This window comes from Pelophylax lessonae (assembly GCF_965119305.1).
Source record: "Pelophylax lessonae genome assembly, chromosome: 1".
Classification (NCBI taxonomy): domain Eukaryota; kingdom Metazoa; phylum Chordata; class Amphibia; order Anura; family Ranidae; genus Pelophylax; species Pelophylax lessonae.
In genome coordinates, this window is record NC_138768.1 from 756,655,342 (window position 1) to 756,677,043 (window position 21,702).

The following is a 21,702-nucleotide window of genomic DNA, read 5'->3' on the forward strand; positions in this document are numbered from 1 at the left end:
TAATGTTTTTGTTTACATTATACCCAGGAGTCTTTGAGATAATTAAAATGATGCAACAAACATCAACATGTGCATGTTTTTGTGTATATTATAATATATATATATATATATTTATATTACACACAAAAAAAATAAATTTAGTTAAACACAACAAAACCAGGTCACACTGCTACTGAATAAACAAAACCATAGCTAGCTCCCCCCCCCCTCTTTTGTTCTCGGTTAATTATTATTAATTAATAATTATTATTTTCCTATAATACTTTCGCCATACAAATGTTTCTTTTAAAACTGCATTGTGTTTCTCTTCTGCACATACTGTGCCAAATATAACTGAAGGTACAACAATTTTCCACCCAAATTCTGGACTCTCGCCAAATTCAAGGAACCCTTATTGCAGTGACATGCAGATACCTAGTGACAGCTTTGTATGAGATTACAGGGAGACAACAGCTAATACTGAAACATTCTCTGATGATTGTAAACGGTTACCGGTTTTGCCCTGCAAATCATCCAGTAACAAATTTAAATAAAATCTCTCTATTCTACAAGTTTGTTTTAGGTTGGTCCAATATAATATGTTAAATACTCTTTTCTTAGATAAATGATCAACATCTATAAAGTGTGCATTTAGATACAATGTGATAAATAGTAGTATTTTATTTAAAACATTCACAAAAAAAGTATTGTGTCAATAAATATGCCATGGATAATCGGCTCTTTGGGAAGGTTTGTGCAGATGATATATAAAACTTGCAGGCTATAGTTTTACTGTGACCAAACATGCTCCGGCTCTTCCAAGGCACAATGGGGCAACCTACAATACAAAAAAAGAGAAAAACTAAATATATACTGTAGGTTCAATTATGTCACATTCAAACTAAAATAACCATGAAAATGTAATTTCTTAGGGCCTGGCTTAAAGTGTTTTCCACCCCAGCATTTCATATTCCTGATATGTTCCTGCTGTACCATGTACTTGTATGAAAAAATATCTTGTTCTCTTTGTATTGCTTCCCTGGTGCTCTGCCAGTCCCCTTCTGCTTTTCTATTAAAAACTGACCACACTAAGCAGAACACACCATGGTCTGTTCTCTAGCTAAGCTCTCCTCCAATGATCAGACCTGACACGTCCCCTCTGCACAGCCTCGCATTGGGAAGCTCAGTGTGCGGTTGCTTCTCCTCCCACCAGCTCCTAGGCAGGTGAGAACAGAGGGAATGTGATTAAAAAAAAAAAAGGGGGGGGGGGCTGAGGAGGGGATAGGTGGCATCACGCTGAGAGGCTGAGCCAGCTGCTGATCAGGCATCTGGGTGGATCTGCACATTATGGTCGGGATCCTTCCACAGCCTAGATCAGCTCTGTGACATCAGCTGGCAGCCACTGTTGGCTGATTTTGGGTCACAAGAGAGTACGAGTTAAAGTGATAGTCAAGGCAGGTGTGTTTTTTTTTATCCTTATGCATTAAGATAAAAAGCCTTTTGTGTGCAGCAGCCTCCCTCATCCCCCTAATGCTTAACTGAGGTCCATCTAGATCCAGCGATCTTGTAGGAGTGCCTCGGCTGCCCAGGACTCCCCTCTTAATTGGCTAAGACAGCAGCGTGGCATCATTGCCTCCCTCTGCTGTCAAAGTCAGCCAATGAGAAGAGAAAGAGGGTGTGGCTCGGGCCGCTGCTCCATGTCTGAATGGACACACAGCTGCGACTCGGCTCCCCCCATAGCAAGCTGCTTGCTGTGGGGGCACTCAACAGGAAGGAGGAGCCATAAGCACCGGCGAGGGACCTGAGAAGAGGAGAAATCGGGGGTGCTCTGTGTAAAACCACTGCACAGAGCAGTAAGTATAACATGTTTGGTTTTATTTTAAAAAACTATTAAAAAAAAAAAAAAAAAAAGGACTTTAGAATCACTTTAAGTACACTGCTGTGACCCAGAAGTTAAGAATGACAAAAAAAAGTACTTCTCTTTTAGGGAATACTACTGTTATACCTGTATATACAAATCGCCCTTCGCAATACACAAATAGGGAGCAATTCTGTAAGGACACAACAGAGGGTGCACCCGGGCTGTGTTTCAGCCAGTACTTTTAATGCTTAGGATAAACTTAAACGATTATCTGATGAGCAGATTATCTGCTGATCTTAAACTGCTCAAAGATTTTGATGGTTGCTTCTGAGTTCAGAAAGGCAAGGAAGGGAAATAATATATTGTTTTAACTGACAGCTGTTTCCAGGAGCGGATTTTCCTTTAGGTGAAAATCCTGATTAAGAGTTTCCACTAAATATTTATTTTTGAAACAAAATTGATCGACCACATGTATTTTTCTTTGAGTCCTTTGCGCCTCCCCAAGATAAATTGGTATTCTGCTCTTCCAAGCCAAAAACACGCATGCTTGGTTGATCTTTTGGTGGTTAGATCATGCTAGCATATTCAACTGTCTTGCTGTTGTTAAAGTATTATTAAACCTTACTTTTTTATTTTTTCATTAAAACATATCTATACTTACCTGCTCTGTGCAATGGTTACGATCCTCTTCTTTTGGGGTCCCCTGCAGATGCTCCAGGCCCCTTCTCTTCAACAGATGCTTTCCATGGGGGAACCTGTGCATGTTCCCTCCTGAGCCGCCCGGTCTGCGTCTATAGACACAGAGTGGGTAGGTTGGTCCCACATCACAGTATTAGACTGACAGCAGCAGGAGCCAAATAAGAAGGGAGACTCGCTGGTCTCATGCACATCGTTGGATCGGATCAGACTCCGGTAAGAAAAAGGGTGGGCTGGGGGAACTGCAGCACAGAAGGTTTTTCACCTTCATGCAATAGAATGCATGAAGGTGAAAAGCCTTAAAATGATTGTAAACCATCACCATGTAAAGCAACCCATTGCATTTAAAATAAAAAATGCTAGGCAAAACATTTTTGTACAGATATAAAAAGGGAACATTTTTATTCATATATTTTTTTTTATAAGTGATCACATTCCCTCTGATCTCAGCTGCATATGAGCTAGGGGGAGGGGAAGCAGTAGTACACTGATCTTTACAGTGAATGGCTGTGCAGCGGGGGCATGTCAGAACAAGTCTGATCATTGGAGTTCCCTGCATAGCTAGAGAACGGACCACGGTGTGCTCTCCCAACTTAGTGTGGTTAGTTTTTATTGGAAAGCCGAAGGACTGGCAGGAACACCAGGGATTTCACATTAAGGAAGCAATACAAAGAGAACAGGAGACTTTCTCATACAAGTACATAGTACAGCAGGCACATATCAGGAATATGAAGTTTTGGGGTAACAAACCCTTTAAGGCTTTAGAACCACTTTAAGGGACTAATAATGGCCCTATACTAGTAGATTTTCGTACAAACAATTCTCATGAGTACATTGGATGACTGAATGTCATTCAAAAGCACTTCAAAATCGAATGTTAAAAGCAAATTTTTTATGGAGTGAATGGATTCTCCAGAATGAAAACCACATTCCCTGTTAGAAATTCGATCCATTCTCCTCGTTCAAATTTTCTTGTCACAGCAACAATGAACATTGATTTAACCCCACTAATGATTAAAAAATGGAACAAACGTTCTAAAAACAAAAGCCAACAAATCCACTAGTATATTGCCAGCCTAAACATAGGGGAGGTATAACAGATTCATTGAAAAATGAAAATCTTTCCTATTTGAAAATGTTAGTGAAATCATGAAGAATAAAAAGAATTGTCAACAAATGTTGCCGCTAGAGCTACTGACCTGGCTCCATTCATTTGACTGTGGATCATATGCTTCCACATTATTAAGGTAACTCTGTCCATCGTATCCACCGACCGCATAAAGCTTGTCACCCAACAGGCAGACACCTACTGCATCCCTGCTAATGCTCATGGAGGCCACTGATGTCCACATGTCTGTTTTGGGGTCATATCTATAAAAGAAATCATAAATAGTACTCATATCAACACAAAAGATGTAGCCCCGTTTAATATATTTACATGAGGCCTGTACTGTAGCTTTAGAAATTTTTTCCTCTTGCCTTCAGCAGACTAATGGCACCATCTCAGCCTAGGCAAAATCACTTGCCTGGAGCTCAATGACTGCTTTTCTTTTAGGCCCCTTTCACACATGCTGTCCGTTTGTCCGTTTTTCATCCATCCGTTGACGGATGAAAAACGGACATCAATGTATCTCTATGTAAAAACGGAAGACAACGGATGATCATCCGTTAACATCCGTTTTCATACGCTTCCGTCAATGTCCGTTTTTTTTTTGAACGGATGAATGCCCTATCTTTCATCCGTCAAAAAAACGGATCGGACTAAAAACGGATGACAACGGATGAAAAACGGATAACGGATAAAAAACGGATAACAACTGACGAAAAAAACGGACAACTGACGAAAAAAGAATGAAAAACGGATGGAAAACTGATACATTTTGACGTGACTGAACTGAACGGACCGTATGTGTGAAAGGGGCCTTAAGGATAAGACTCCATTCACACTGCCGCGACTTGTCAGGCGACTTGTGTGCCCTCAAGTTGCCCCAAGTCGCTTGTCATAACAAATGCAATGTAAATCAATGAGAGCCGTCTTAATATGCACTACTGAAGTCGCTCCGACTTCAGAAAAGGGTCCTGTACTACTTTGAGGCGACTTGTATCCGACTTGTGCCAATAGACTTCAATGGGAGTCGCCTCCAAGTCGGATCCTTATCTTATGTCAAGCGACTGTGATCCGACTTTCCAGGAAGAAGAAGGAAAATTAGCCAGGCATTCCCACATTGCAGCCATGCCTACAGTTCCTATATACCATTATCTCTGCCTGGTCTGTGTAAGTTGCACTGGTGGAGACTGATTCGTGGCACTGGTGGGCAGTGGCACTGGTGGATACTGATACGTGGACACATACATGGCACTGGTGGATACTGATACGTGGACACATACGTGGCACTGGTGGATACTGATACGTTGCACTGGTGGGCAGTGGCACTGGTGGACACAGATACGTGGCACTGGTAGGCAGTAGCACTGGTGGATACTGATACGTTGCACTGGTGGGCAGTGGCACTGGTGGACACTGATACATGGCACTGGTGGGCAATGAGGAAATGAGTAAAAAATTAAAAAAAAAAAAACTGACTGGCCAAATACAAAGTCGTACAAAGTCGTCTATCATATAAGTCGCTTAAAATAATTCACAAGTCGCGGTGAAGTCGCGCTAAAGTAGCGCTAACAAGTCGCCCCTTATGAAGCGACTTTCTGATCGCGGTAGTGTGAACCGGCTCTAAAAGGTAGATATTTTTGAAAAAGGATACTGTAGCTATAAAGTTTGAATTTATTCATGCAGGCTTTTAAAGCTATGTAGACATCCCCATAGGGGCGGTCAAACTTCAGCCATCTAGAATGTTCCATGTAATGTGTGTGGACTAGTGTTTCTTCCTGGAAATAACACCCCTATGTTAATTAATGCTACACTGGCTTCAGCTTCTACTCAAGAATTGGCTCCTACCAAGCTGTCTGGCTGAAGAGTAGTGTTAGACACTGGGCTAGGGGAAAGATTCAGGAAAAAGTGTTCTGCCTATTACATTGCATCCGGAAAGTATTCACAGCCCTTAACTTTTTCCACATTTTATTATGTTACAACCTTATTTCAAAATGGAATAAAATCATTATTTCCCTCAAAATTTGGCAAACACCACCCCATAATGACAACGTGAAAGAAGTTTTGTTTGAAATCTTTGAAGATTTATTAAAAATAAAAAACAGAAAAAAAAAAATCACATGTACAAAGTATCCACAGCCTTTGCTCAATACTTCATTGAAGCACCTTTGGCACAGATTACAGCCAGATTAAAGTCTTTTTGAGTATGATGCTACAAGCTTGGCACAACTATTTTTAGGGAGTTTCTCCCATTCTGCTTTGCAGGACCTCTCAAGCTCCATCAGGTTGGATGGGGAGCGTCCGTGCACAGCCACTTAAAGAGATTGTAAACCCACCTCACAAACTTTTACCTATAGGTAAGCCTATATTAAGGCTTACCTATAGGTGCTATAAATATCTCCCAAACTTGCACCGTTTAGGAGATATTTAGAGTGCATACTGCCGATGACGTCATCGGCGCATGCGCTCTGAAGGAACGGCCACCCGTGCCGTTCCTTCAGAGCTCAGTGCCGTGAACAGCGGCTCCCGGCTGCGCGCGGGAGTGATGTAATCGCGCCTCCGGCCAATCAGATGGCCGGAGGATGCGAACCTGGAAGCAGGAGGGCCGGACATGTCGGCCGTCCTGTCGCTGAGCGGACGGCACGGCGGGGGCTTCGTTTAAGGCAAGTACTTCATAATGAGCTAGTATGCGATGCATACTAGCTCATTATGCCTCTCTCTTTACAGGGCTTTTTTTCTCTCGTTTTCTTTTTTGGGACTTTACTTCCTCTTTAAGATCTCTCCAGAGATATTCAATCAGGTTATAGTCTAGGTTCACCATATACTGTGTATATAAGTAGATAGACCAAAAAGTCCAACACCAAAAGTGTAAGGGTAATCCAGGAAATAGCAGTCCAATCGACAACCAATTGTAGTATGTCTGAACTCCTGAGGGTAATAAGGATGAAGGACCTCCACCTCACCACAGTGTACACCCCGAAGGAAATGCACTTACCAGAAGTGGCTGAACCACAGGCTCATAATGATAAGACCCTGCCAAGTCCTCCTCAACCCGAGTTTTCTCCAACTAGCAAGCAGGCTGGTATCACCACTCACAAGGTGTACATGTGAAAATAAAGCGTCATAGGCACATAGCGTAACCCCGTTTTCACTTTATTTAAAACTTCAACATCACACCAAACTCTTTAAGAATTACACTCACATGTTAAGACTTGATCAAAAGCATAATCAACATGGGTAATAGCTGTTACCGTGCAGTCGTTCTCCCAGCACCGATCATGTAACACCGCCGGGTACCGAGGCGGGGAACTTCCGGGTGCGGCGTCTGACGTGTACCGGTAACCATAGAAACCGCATGCTCACGCCCTAATGCATTTCGTCACTGCGGACTTCTACCGAGGGCCAAAGTAGAAGGCCCTCGGTAGAAGTCCGCAGTGACGAAATGCATTAGGGCGTGAGCACGCGGTTTCTATGTTTACCGGTACACGTCAGACGCCGCACCCGGAAGTTCCCCGCCTCGGTACCCGGCGGTGTTACATGATCGGTGCTGGGAGAACGACTGCACGGTAACAGCTATTACCCATGTTGATTATGCTTTTGATCAAGTCTTAACATGTGAGTGTAATTCTTAAAGAGTTTGGTGTGATGTTGAAGTTTTAAATAAAGTGAAAACGGGGTTACGCTATGTGCCTATGACGCTTTATTTTCACATGTACACCTTGTGAGTGGTGATACCAGCCTGCTTGCTAGTTGGAGAAAACTCGGGTTGAGGAGGACTTGGCAGGGTCTTATCATTATGAGCCTGTGGTTCAGCCACTTCTGGTAAGTGCATTTCCTTCGGGGTGTACACCGTGGTGAGGTGGAGGTCCTTCATCCTTATTACCCTCAGGAGTTCAGACATACTACAATTGGTTGTCGATTGGACTGCTATTTCCTGGATTCCTGGATAGTGGCAGCTATCCGATATATATTGTCCCTCATTTTAGTTGAGAGTGCATTTATGTACCTAGTGACAATATTTTTATCTTTTTCTGTTTGATTATTTTTGTGCCCTGGGTGAGCAGAATTTTATTCTTCTCCTAGTTCATTAAGGTTATAGTCTAGGCTCTAGCTGGGCCACTCAAGGCCATTCACAGAGTTGTCCCATAGCCACTTCTTTATTATCTTGGCTGTGTGCTTAGGGCCATTGTCCTGTTGGAAGATGAACCTTCGCCAGAGTGAGGTCCTGAGCACTCTGGAGCAGGTTGTCATCAAGGATGTCTCTGTACATTGCTGCATTTAGCTTTCCCTCAATCCTGAGTAGCTTCCCAGTTCCTGCTGCTGAAAAAAATCCCCCCAGCATGATGCTCCCACCACCATACTTCACTGTAGGGATGGTATCGGCCAGGTGATGAGCAGTGCCGGGTTTCCTCCAGACAGGACGCTTGCCATTCAGGCCAAAGAGTCCAATCTTTGTTTTATCAGACCAGAGAATTTTGTTTCTCATGGTCAGAGTCCTTCAGGTGCCTTTTGGCCAACTCTAGATGGGCTGTCATGTGCATTTTACTGAGGAGTGGCTTCCGCCTGGCCACTCTACCATACAGGCCTGATTAGTGTGGAGTGTTGCAGAGATGGTTGCTCTTCTGGAAGGTTCTCCTCTCTCCACAGAGAAATGCCGGGGGTCTGTCAGAGTGAATATCGGGTTCTTGGTCACCTTCCTGACTAAGGCCCTTCTCCCCCGATCGCTCTAGGATGAGTCCTGGTGGTTCCAAAATTCTTCTATTTATAAATGATGGAGGCCACTGTAATCATTAGGACCGTCAATGCTGCAGACATTTTTCTGTACCCTTCCCCAGATCTGTGCCTCGATACAATCCTGTCTGGGAGATCTACAGACAATTCCTTGGATATAATGGCTTGGTTTGTGCTCTGACATGCACTGTTAACTGTGGTACCTTGTGTGTGTGCCTTTCCAAATCATGTCCAATCAACAATTTACCACAGGTGGACTTCAAGCAAATTGTAGAAAAAACCCAAGGATGATCAGTGGAAACAGGATGCATCTTAGCTCAGTTTTGAGTTTTAATGAAAAAGGCTGTAAATACGTATGTACATGTGATTTCTTTTGTTTTTTATTTTTAAGATTTATTTGGATTTATTTGGAGCTTAGCAGTGGTTGCACACAGTGCTAAGTCACCGAAGATTCTGTATAGAGAGGTCACAGACATTCCACTACTGCCCTGCCAGAAGTGTTAGAGAAAACTGTGAATGATTTTAAATACAGAGCCTTTAAATTTACAAGAAATACAATTCTCAACATAATCGGATATCAGAAATATATATAGTTTGTATTAACACATTTATTTACCAAAAGTAATAGACCATAGAACATATTTCAATAAACCACATTTTTCCCCACCTGCTAAACCCTACAGTAATTGCAGAGCAGTACTTCAGCAAATCTTGTATTAATTTATAAATGCCTAGTGCTTAAAATTCCAGAGAGTCTGACATCACATTGATTTCATTAAAAAGAAAATTTCTAGCTATCAGCTTTGGCAACTTATTTCTTTAGCAGCGTAAATTAAATATTAACCTTTCTACACAGTCTGAAAGTCGAGATGTTAAATTAGAAGCTGGAGCGTCATGTCCTCCAATCGCATAAAGGAAACCATTCCATGTTGTGACCCCAACTCCACCCCTCCTCTTGGACATCTGCGCACACAGGGTCCACTTATTGGTGTGAGGATCAAAGCATTCTACAGACTTGAGGCAAGAACTTCCATCTCGACCACCCACCGCATAAAGCCTGGAAGACAATCAAACCAAAATGTGCCAGTTTATTCAGTGGATCCCACTTGCGGGCAGATGGCCCAACATTTTATGTTTTTCAATATGAAGAGAAATGTGTACATAAATTCACATCTGTTAGACTTTTTTTTTCATTGCCAGTACAATTCTTCACTGTAAGGGTGGTCAGATGCTGGAATTCTCTCACATAAAGGGCTGTAACTACCACCTGCCTTAAAATCTAAATTCAGCCAAAATTTGTTTTGCTGCTTTGGATAGTGTGGGGAAGTGCTACAACTCCTGCCAAGTTTTAATTTCTCTCTGTGACCCAATTGAGAATATTGTGTTTTTTGTCCAAGTCCCTGTTGGAAAGATTTCCCATCACTTGCTGTCCCAAGCGTAAGTAATGGGGAATCTGCCCAACAGATAGGGGGCAGAGGTTCCAATAACACCCTACTACATCTAGACCAAAATACCTTTTGCCTTGAGTTAGGTCTTAATTTAAATGCAGTGAACCTTTTCCTTGCTAGAAATGGCATTCCTTCCCAGCAGTAATTAGGAATAATGGAGGAAAGGGTTTTACAGAAGCTAGGAACTAATCTGAGAGAGAATGTAGGCTTCCCTATGGCCAGGAACCAATTATCACCAGCAACAAACTAATCTTTCTTAATGATTTGATTTTGAAGAAATCAATTCAACCACTTGAGTCTCCCATGCAGTTTTAAAACTGTGCTGGTACAATGGATATTTGTTACAGTGCGGTTTTAACACTTGCTCCCGAGCCCTGCTCTATGTATCCATAAGAAACAAACAGAGCTGCAGCTTGGCCCCACCCCACCGCTCTCCCATCATTGGCTCCCTGGCTATGATTGACAGCAGTGGGTGCCAATGAGGAGAGAGAGACCTTGGACAGCCGAGGCTCTTGTGCACCTCGCTGAATTGAGAGGGGGCTCTTGAGGAGTATGGAGGGGGGGGGGGGGCAGAATACTTTATTTACCTTCGTGCAGAGAAAGAAACCTTCAGCCTTTACAACCAATTTAGGGCCATAATCTGTCTGAGAAATTGTTACATAGATGCAGAAAACTCTGTTTTTGTCAAAAAGGATGCTTGTTGTGTACCTGAAATAGAGCTAAAATCAGATGTTTAAGTCTCTGTTAAAACCAGTTCCTGCTTTGGTGCAAGAGTCATTGTGTGGGCCTTTGGCAGAGCGAATGCTTAACTGATGTTGACTCCCTTTCTCCTGATCTCCGCCATAGCTACAAGTGTATTCCCCTGTGGGGTACCCATAGAGTATTGTGAGAGAGATAGGGTAAGCATATCCAGTAGGCGTACATGGTAACCCAGGTGCAGACCATTCAGCAATGAATCCTTGTGGCAAAAGGGTGGCAGGAGCAGCCTGAGGACCTTAGAAGGGCTCTAGGCTGAATTGGCATTAAAGTGGGCTACTAGTGGCATGATTTAACAGCTGGTCATCCACCTAAGACTGAGCTCTGAGTGTACGAATTTTAGTGCAGAGTTTGAAAAGTTTACATCGTAAAATATATTACAAACATAACCCTGTTTTACACAGTAATGGTCAATTATACAAGGGTGACCAGACCCTGATATTACCAGTTCACAACACTGGAATGTATAAAAGTTAAAAACTTTGTCTGACAGTGGGCATACCTGAAAGGGGTCTTTAGGGACTGGGATCTATTGTGATGGACCATGGCCCTGGACCTGTATAGCACCCTGCGGCTAACTCAGTGACTTGCACCAAGTGTCGAAGTGAGCCCCCACACAGAATCCAGTGCATAAAGATCCCCACAGTGTTGGGTCCAGGTAAGGCTCCCAAGGCTTTACCGAGGTTGAACCAATCCGGATATACTGTACTTTCTGTAAACAATGAGGGCTAATTGAGGAATTCTTAAGGAAAAAAAAAAAAAGTAGTGAAGCTGGTTTCTCTGGGAAGGAGAAGAGGTCCACCACCTACAGGCAATAGCAAAAAAAGTAAGGCTTCAAAAGCTTGCTAATGTCCAGTTACCTGAAAGTATGCAGTAAAATCTATTTCTCTGATGTTCACTGACAGACACAGCTCCTGATATTCATAACCATTGGGTTATACTGCCCTCTACAGGAGTGGGACACTAGGCAGGAAATAATTCTGGCTACACCCATGGGCAGTCATAGGGGGTATACTCCCTCTCCCTCTTGAGGAACACAGCTCCTGATGTTCATAACTATTGGGACGTCCCAAAGCAGTGTTAAACATGAGGGGGTGGGAACAAAAGAAATTCCCAAGGCTAAACATTAGCCAACCAGGCAACAGGAGCTCAACCAGGCAACAGGAGCTCAACCAAACAACTGGAGCTCGCCTGAAAAAAACAACACTCTCAAAGAGGATCAGGTCCTCTTAAACAGCAGCCTGCAAAACCTTGCGGCCAAAAGAAGCATTCGCAGATGCCAACACATCCACTTGATAAAACTTTATGAAAGTGTGTCACTGACGCCTGATGACGGAGCGCCCAGGAGGCACTAAGAGCCCTAGTAGAGTGCGTCTTGACATGGAAAGGAGGAACTGGACCTCTGATGGAACAGGCCTGAACCACTGTCTGTTTGATCCATCTGGAAATGGTAGTGGAGGAAGCGGACAACCCTTTTTGAGGTCCATCCGTGAGCACAAAGTATGACTTCCTGAAAGACACTGCAGCTGCCAGGTATACCCTAATTGCCCGGACCACATCCAAGGCATGCAAGGCAATTTCCTTTGGATGTTTAGGCCTCGGACACAGGGAAGACAACGCTATGTCTTCATTTAAATGAAAATCAAAGACAACCGTTTGAAGGAACGACGGAAAGGGGCGAGGAACCACATTATCCCTGTGATTCATCAGGTAAGGTAAGATAACACGCAAGTCCCGACACCCTGCGCACAGAGGTGATAACTACTAAAAAAGCCACCTTCTGGGACAGCGTAAGCAGTGGAATCTCCCAAATATTTTCAAAGGGAGGCTTCTGTAGAGCTGAAAGCACAAAATTAAGATCCCAAGGCGGCAATGGAGCCCGCATTGGAGAAACCAAAATGTCAGACACCCTGAAGAAAGGTACTCACCAGGGAGAGTTTGGCCAAGGTCGTTGGAAGAAGACTGACAAAGCCGACACCTGGCCCTTGATGGTACTCAAGGCCAATTTCTCTTCAACCCCCCCGTTGAAGGAAGTTTAAGATACGGGCCACCGCAAAGGAGCGAGGAAGAACCCCAAGAGACTCACACCATGCAATGTACATCTACTACGTACGATGGTAGATCTTTCTAGAGGTTGATTTCCTAGCTTTCAACACTATAGGAATCACGACTCCAATAAACCTCTATCCTCTGGCACCTGGTGTTCAACAGCCGAGCCATCAAAGCCAGTGACTAAAGCAGGATAGATGATCGGTCCTTGGGACAGAAGATCCTCCCTGAGAGGAAGCTGCCAAGGAACGTCGGCGAGCAGCCGCATGGGGCCAGTCCGGAGCCACTATGATGACTGGAATCCCTTCTGGTTTGATCCTGCGTAAATTCTTGGCAGAAGCTTGAGAGGAGGGAAAGTGTAAATCAGATGATACTGACCACACAGGTAACCAACACGTCTGTGGCGTCGGCCAGAGGATCCCTTGACCGAGCCACAAACCTCTGCACCTTTCGGTTGAGCATTGTTCGATTGAATGCCCACTGGATAACCCTGAAGATGATCCATCCAATGATCCAGACACAGTCTGATCGCTCTGAGTTCCAAGACATTGATCGGGAGTCTGAACTCTTCCAGTATCCAGATCCCCTGAGCACAATGCTTGCCGAGGACGCCTTCCCAGCCAGACAGGGGAGGAAGGAATTTTCCAGCCGAAACGTCAGAGAACAAAGCCACCATATCAGGGACTCCTTCGTTCCCTGACTCAGCTGGATCAGATTATCCAGAGACTGCAGAGTCTTGTCCCATTTGATCAGAATTTCCATTTGCAGGGACCTCGTTTGGAACTGTGCAAACGGAACCGCCTCGAAGGTATCAGGCCCAGCACCCGCATGAAAGTCCGGAGGAATGACCATTTGTTGGACAGCAGAAGGTGAATTGCAGCCTGCAATTTCTGGAGTTTGTCAAGAGGAAGGAGCACTCTGGCTAAGGCCGAGTCCATTGTCAGGCCCAGATAGTCCAGCTTTGTGGACGGAACCAGAGATGACTTCTGAAAATTCAATATCCAGCCGAACTCCGCAGAATTAGTATTGTGATCTCCAGGTACTCCACCAGAGCAGAGGGAGACCCCGCTCGCAGAAGGAGATCATCCAAGTAGCCCAGCACCGGGGCTAACACTTTTTTAAAGACCCGAGGAGCAGATGCGAGACCAAAGGGTAACTCCACAAACTGATAATGCTCCTCTCCCACAGCAATGCGGAGAAACGCTGGTGACTAGCACATATTGGAATGTTAAGGTAGGCATCCTTGATATAGAGAAGAGGAAATCCCCCTGACACAGGGAGACTACCACTGTTTGAATAGACTCTATTCTGAACTTCTGTACCCGCACAGTTTAGCGCTTTGAGGTCCAGGATTGGATGCACTCTGCCTTCCTTCCTGGGAACTGTGAACAGGTTTGAGTAAAAACCCTAAAAACGTTCCAAGGTTGGAACCGGGACAATCATCCCTTGCAGGACCAGGTCTTGTACCGCCCCAAACAAGCCCTGTAAGCGGTCTGGGGAAAGGCGCAAGTTGGAAGGAAAAAACCTTGCCGGGGGACAAGAGCGAAATTCAATCTTGTAGCCGGACTGAAGGACTTTGTAGACCCACTTGTCTTGCACCCGGGGAAGTCCACAGGTCCGGAAACCAGCGAAGATATCCCTCCACCCCAGATACAGGTGAGGGTGCACCTTCATGCTTAAGGAGCCTTGTGCCCGGGTATGGAGAAGCCGATCTTGGCTTGCCAGACTAGGTTCGTTTGGATCCTCCAGAAGAGGCCCTGAAAGGCTTCGAGCCCTTGTCAGTCGGCCCTAAGGGATGAAAAATCTTATGAGCTGAGAAGGAAGGCCCACATCTACGACGAAGTTCCTTGCTCTTAGTAGCCTGCGGAAGAAAAGTATTCTTCCCCCTGTGAGACCTTTAATGATGTCATCCAGGGTAGCTCCAAACAGGCGATCTCCTTGAAAAGGATGATGATCAATCAAGGCCTTTTTTGAAGTCTGATCCGCAGACCAGCACTTAACCCGAAAAACACATCAAAGGACCACTGCCAAAACAGAAAGGCGAGTCAACAGGGGAGCAGCATCTAAAGAGGCATCACAGACATACTGCAGCCCCTGGACCAGCTGGTCCGCTAGCTCAGCAAAGACAGGGGGGAGGGGGGGCTGTTCACCCTCCAAGTCATGGTGTAGGAGCTTAGCCCACTCGGTCAAAGCCTGCGACACTAGGTTAATGATGGATACTGGCCTCATTGCTGAACCAGCCAGAGTGTACATAGGGAGGGCCACAGCCTCTGCCTTCCCGTCAGCCGGATCCTTAAAGTTCGGGGACTCTTCAATCGAAATCATGGTGGTCCTGTTTAATCTGGAATCCGGAGGCGGGTCCACCACCAGTGGCACAGTCCACTTCTTAAGGGGGGACTTCTCAGAGGGGTAACGCCTAGTAAAGAGCTTAGGGACCCCACAGGGACGCTAAGGTGGTCCCCATTCTTTTGTGACAATTCTGTCAATATAGGCAGGGAAATTTAACACCTTTGCCGCTTAGGACGGCTTGAGAGTGCCAAAGGGCACCTGCGCCTCCGTCGCAGCTTCAGCTGCATCCTCCATCTTCAGGGTCTCTCACACAGATACAATCAGCGCATTGACCAGCGCCTTTTCGTGCACGGTCGCAGACATGGAGGAATCATCCTTACTATCAGAGGATTCCAGGGGCGTGGTTGCAGGCCCAGCAGGGTGACCCACGTCCACAGCGGCCAAATCAGATTCAGGATCTGATGAGACAGATGAGGCAGGGGAAGGCGGGGGGTGCTTTTTGCTAGCCCTGTCGTCCACAAGCCACCTCCACACGGGACACAAGGGTCTCCAGAACCGCCGTCAGTGCATGGATGGATAGTTGGGACCTGGAGGGTCGCAGCCTCAGAGAGGGGATCAGGTAGGGAAATGTGCTTCATTGACTCCATAAGTCACCAGGGGGGACACCACAAAGTGTAAAACACTGCTAAGAGACAATCCCCACCGCGCTGGCAGCTCCACCCGGTTGCCAGGCACAAAGCACCACGCAGTCCTCAGCAGAGAGGGAGAGGAATCCACCACACTCACCATCCACAGAAACAGGCACCTGCAGCCACCAGGAGAATCTGCACTACATGTGCGGCAATCAGGAAGTAAAATGATCCAGGAGTCAGCACCAGAGGATGAGGGGCTCCCACGGCCGTAATCACCACCCACAGGGCTCCATTGTCATGGCCGCCGCCATTTCCAATGGAAAACAAAAAAAAATGGCCACCGGACTACACAAACATGGCCGCCGTGTAAAGAAACATATAGGCTACAACAAAATGGCAGCCTCACGAGGCTTACAGGGACCCAGGAGGGAGACCAGGTCTCAAGGACAAATCCAGGCAGGATAAGGTGCCCTGGCAGGAGCCCCCACCAGGTAAACCCCCCCTCTACACAATTGATCGATTGCCGGCGGCGCACACCCCCGGCCTCCAGTTAGCGCCCTGCCCCATCCCAGGAAAGTGGGGCAGGATGAGGGACTTGGCAAGGAGGGGGTGCCTGCGGGAAGAAGGAGAACCCGGGGGTCCGACTGTTCCACGTTCACGCCAAAACCCTCCAGGGGGAGACAGCTACTCACCATACCAAGAACCAGGCGGGCACTGCTCCAGACAGAACCCCTCTCCATCGAAATGGGGGAGCTGTCAGCCAGGAGGAACGCTGCGACTAGGGCCGAGACCCGGTCGCATTCGACCTCGCGAGGCGTTTAATTTGCAGGCCAGCCCCCTGTCCAGTGGGGCTATGTCGCGGTGGACCTAGCGCAGAGCTGAAGCCTGCGCGCGCTCGCTGGCCAGACTGGGGTGACCACTGGATTTAGATTATCCAGCTTGTCGCCCAGTCCGGCAGTCGATTGCAGATCTCACAGGAAAAAAACAGGAGAAAAAAAATGTTCCATCTGGGAATGCCCATGGGTGAAGCCAGAATGTTTTTTTTTGCCTAGTGTCCTACTCCTGTAGGGAGCAGTATAACCCAATGGTTATGAATATCGGGAGCTGTGTCCGAACGAAAGTGAAATTTTTTTTTTTTTTACTTTATTTTCTCACCAGAGAAAACAGTTGAACCACAATATTGCCAACAACAAAAGAACATGGCACTCATTTTACTTACTTTCCACCAAGGACAGCTACACCAACCGTGCTTCTCGGTGTAGACATACTAGCTACAAAATTCCACTGCCTGGCCTGAGGATCCCATCTCTCCACTGTGTTCAAATAACTCCAGCCATCATGACCACCAACAGCATACATGGGACCTTCTAAAACTGCCACACCTATTAATACACAGACTTAAATTAAACATCTTATAGTTATTACTGAAGAAATTATGTCTTTGCTCCTTTTAGCAGGGGCTATGGCATGGGTAATACAACTCTTACTTTTAATGAGCAGAAAATGTAGACTAATACTGCATCATTAAAGAGATAAATCAGAAAGTCGTGTAGAATATTTATGCTAAAACACATATAATACAAGCAAGCAGCAGCTTAAGCAATCTGTGACACCAAACGCAAAAGTATAATAAATGTATAAAGCAGCGCTAAAAATGAATCAAAATCAGTATTGTGAAAACACAGATACAGCGATATCAAACTTAAGTAAAAAAAAACATGAGTGAAAAATATCACCAAATATTTGAAAATAAAGTCCATAAAAGCCCATATACAAGGGCTAAATACGATATGTGCACAACAAAAGTTCAAAAGGAACAGATCATCCGCGATTCACTTGTTCCCCTAGTGTCCCCAACATTCCCAATTCACAGTGCTTCCAGCACCAGGTGACACCAAGTGCTCAAGCTTCTTACAGTATCCTGTGGACCATCATGTAGTATGGTCAAATGAGCATGGTTAATCTCCTTATGAGGGATAACTCCAAACCACCAAAAGTATATCCAGTCAGGGTTGGTTCATCTGCTTAGCTCAACCAAGACTCCAAACCCATGTAAGAGTCTTGGTGGAGCTGAGCACCTGTGTGAAAGAGCCCCACAAAAAAATTTTGGGTATTAGAAGCTTTTACTGAGGTGACTTAAATGTCTATGCAACACATCCAAAATGCTCAATAATGGTGTAGTTGCATTAATGCATGTTAAAGGCTGCTTAAAAATGTAACCCCTGTTTAGATTGCTCTTCATAGAGCATTTGACAGGTTGTGAAAAGGCATTGTGCTATCTCTTCTCTGTCTGCTTTAACCCCTAAATCCTGCACTAGCAAGCCGCAACCGGATGCATTCCATGAGGTTAAAAAGGTGCTTGCACAGCAGCCAAATACACTTGTGTGAGTAGTGTACAGTGGGCACTTTGTCCACCAAAAATGTCAGGGGCTCCAATTCCTGCAACAGTACCCCCAGGTGCTGCCTCTGCAGCTTTGCGGGGGTAGCGGTTGGGGGGGGGGGGGGCGGTAAAAGCACCTTCGATTATGAGCATTAACCCATCAGTGACCATTCTGCAGTGTATGAGCATTACCCTTTCCGTGATCAGCCAACACACAGAAGCAGCATTAAACCACAGTCCCCGAGCCTACAGGTGATAACCCTTCAGTAACCTGTCCGCAGTAACGGGTCTTCTAACACGGACCCATTTCCATGGTTTTGTATATCAGGACAAATTGCTGGCAACAAAGTGTTGGTATTTGTTAAAGCACTGGAGGAGGCAACCAGGTGGCTGAATGGATAGAACTGCTCCTTTAAGTGGAGGTAAACTCAAAGTGAAGAATTTCTAAACTGGAATGGTTAACTGTGCCTATGAAGCACCCTAAATTTCTCCTGAAAAACAGAAGTGCCCCCTTTGGTTTGGAAATACTCCTGTAGCTTTATATCAGCTGTGTAAGTCTATGGCTCTGCTGCCTTGGAATACCTGTTGGGCATGGGCAGTTGTGCTATATTAATGCACATGAGTTAAATGCTGTATCTATCGGTTGTAGTGTGGTATTTTACGCATAGATGTGCGTTGCAGTAAGTAGGCACATTTATACTGAATGGGCAATCCACATACCACAGTGTAAGTTTTAACAGACCTCATCTGTGCACTGCGGTTTGCCAAAAAGGACATGAGTTGTGATGTGCTTTGTAGGTGCATTATAGACGAAGTCTTGTGATAAATGGCACAAACCCATTCCCTTAACCGGTCTTTCCATTCTGATCATGAATCAGTAAATGAGTACAGCTTAAACCGCTCTTCTCTTTCAAAACTGACCTTTGCGTATCAATGATGATGCAATCAAACTCCCTGTAGTTCCTGCACATCACAACAACCTTTTTTTCCTAGGAGCACACCTATTCAATGGGCATGTTCTTGCTAATTAGGTCTGCCTACACAAGCAGCAAAATGGATAAGATTGTCAGATTGAGACAGACATTGGGTGTGAGGGGCAGGCCGTCATCCAGAACTTAGCACAGCACAGGACTTCTTGTGGTTGAAGTCATTGGGAGAGGGAATTTGAAGGTACGGAGGGTGATTTCTTCTGCTTCTTCAACCAGTAATACAGACATGAATGCATGCAGGAAAGAGGCAGAAGTGTGAACAATTGAGGGCACAGTCTGCCAATACCAGAAAGAAAAGGTAAGGGTGAAATTCAGCTTTAAGGTGCTATTCAAAATGGATGCAACAGAACTGTATACAGTGTGTTACCATGCATTGCTGTAAGACATGTTAAAGGTGTGGTTTACCACATGCTATTGCAAAACACAAATTTAAACAGAGCCTTAAGGACACAGATATTTAAAATTTGCAGACTTCGATAACTCTGACATAGAATGCAACATAATCCATATTAAGCGAAGGTATTTGTAGGCATACAGTGCATCCGGAAAGTATTCACAGCGCTTCACTTTTTCCACATTTTGTTATGTTACAGCCTTCTTCCAAAACTTAATAAATTCATTATTTTTCTCAAAATTCTACAAACAATACCCCATAATGACCATGTAAATGAAGTTTGTTTGGAATTTATGCAAGTTTTTTAGAAATAATAAAAATCCCATGTACAGGTCCTTCTCAAAAAATTAGTATATTGTGATAAAGTTCATTATTTTCTGTAATGTACTGATAAACATTAGACTTTCATATATTTTAGATTCATTACACACAACTGAAGTAGTGCAAGCCTTTTATTGTTTTAATATTGATGATTTTGGCATACAGCTCATGAAAAACCAAAATTCCTATCTCAAAAAATGAGCATATCATGAAAAGGTTCTCTAAACGAGCTATTAACCTAATCATCTGAATCAACTAATTAACTCTAAACACCTGCAAAAGATTCCTGAGGCTTTTAAAATCTCACAGCCTGGTTCATTACTCAAAACCGCAATCATGGGTAAGACTGCCAACCTGACTGCTGTCCAGAAGGCCATCATTGACACCCTCAAGCAAGAGGGTAAGACACAGAAAGAAATTTCTGAACGAATAGGCTGTTCCCAGAGTGCTGTATCAAGGCACCTCAGTGGGAAGTCTGTGGGAAGGAAAAAGTGTGGCAGAAAACGTTGCACAACGAGAAGAGGTGACCGGACCCTGAGGAAGATTGTGGAGAAGGACCGATTCCAGACCTTGGGGAACCTGCGGAAGCAGTGGACTGAGTCTGGAGTAGAAACATCTAGAGCCACCGTGTACAGGCGTGTGCAGGAAATGGGCTACAGGTGCCGCATTCCCCAGGTCAAGCCACTTTTGAACCAGAAACAGCGGCAGAAGCGCCTGACCTGGGCTACAGAGAAGCAGCACTGGACTGTTGTTCAGTGGTGCAAAGTACTTTTTTCGGATGAAAGAAAATTTTGCATGTCATTCGAAAATCAAGGTGCCAGAGTCTGGAGGAAGACTGGGGAGAGGGAAATGCCAAAATGCCTGAAGTCCAGTGTCAAGTACCCACAGTCAGTGATGGTCTGGGGTGACATGTCAGCTGCTGGTGTTGGTCCACTGTGTTTTATCAAGGGCAGGGTCAATGCAGCTAGATATCAGGAGATTTTGGAGCACTTCATGCTTCCATCTGCTGAAAAGCTTTATGGAGATGAAGATTTCATTTTTCAGCACGACCTGGCACCTGCTCACAGTGCCAAAACCACTGGTAAATGGTTTACGGACCATGGTATTACTGTGCTCAATTGGCCTGCCAACTCTCCTGACCTGAACCCCATAGATAATCTGTGGGATGTTGTGAAGAGAATGTTGAGAGACGCAAGACCCAACACTCTGGATGAGCTCAAGGCCGCTATCGAAGCATCCTGGGCCTCCATAACACCTCAGCAGTGCCACAGGCTGATTGCCTCCATGCCACGCCGCATTGAAGCAGTTATTTCTGCAAAAGGATTCCCGACCAAGTATTGAGTGCATAACTGAACATAATTATTTGAAGGTTGACTTTTTTTGTATTAAAAACACTTTTTTTTTTTATTGGTCGGATGAAATATGCTAATTTTTTGAGATAGGAATTTTGGTTTTTCATGAGCTGTATGCCAAAATCATCAATATTAAAACAATAAAAGGCTTGCACTACTTCAGTTGTGTGTAATGAATCTAAAATATATGAAAGTCTAATGTTTATCAGTACATTACAGAAAATAATGAACTTTATCACAATATGCTATTTTTTTGAGAAGGACCTGTACATAAGTATTCCCAGCCTTTGCCATGACACTCAAAACTGAGCTCCGGTGCATTCTGTTTCCACTGATCATCCTTGAGGGGTTTCTACAACTTTGAGTCCACCTGTGGTAAATTCAGTTGATTTGACATGATTTGGAAAGGCCCACACATGTCTATACAAGGTCCCACAGTTAACAGTGCATGTAAGAGCACAAACCAAGCCATGAAGTCCAAGGAATTGTCTGCAGACCTCTGAGACAGAATTGTATCGAGGCACAGATCTGGGGAAGGGTACAGAAAAATTTCTGCAGCAATGAAGGTCCCAGAGAGCACAGTGGCCTCCATCATCATCTGTAAATGGGAAAAGTTTGGAACCCCCAGTACTCTTCGTAGAGCGGGCCACCCGGCCAAACTGAGCAATCAGGAGAGAAGGGCCTTAGTCAGGGAGGTGACAAAGAACCCGCTGGTCACTC

At 44.9% G+C, this 21,702-nt stretch overlaps 1 protein-coding gene across 2 annotated transcripts in view; it reads right to left on the bottom strand.

Annotated features, from left to right (window-relative positions):
* Positions 1-251: 251 nt before the first annotated feature.
* KLHL5 (kelch like family member 5) overlaps positions 252-21,702 on the bottom strand; it is a 184,711-nt gene continuing 163,260 nt past the window's right edge. For both annotated transcript variants that reach the window (XM_082245321.1, XM_082245320.1), the window contains exons 8-11: positions 16,766-16,928; positions 9,217-9,429; positions 3,736-3,907; positions 252-817 (exon numbers count right to left, since the gene is read on the bottom strand). In XM_082245321.1, the coding sequence (XP_082101447.1) occupies positions 761-817; positions 3,736-3,907; positions 9,217-9,429; positions 16,766-16,928 (605 nt within the window). In that variant the 3' untranslated portion in view covers positions 252-760. The remainder of the gene's footprint in view (positions 818-3,735; positions 3,908-9,216; positions 9,430-16,765; positions 16,929-21,702) is intronic.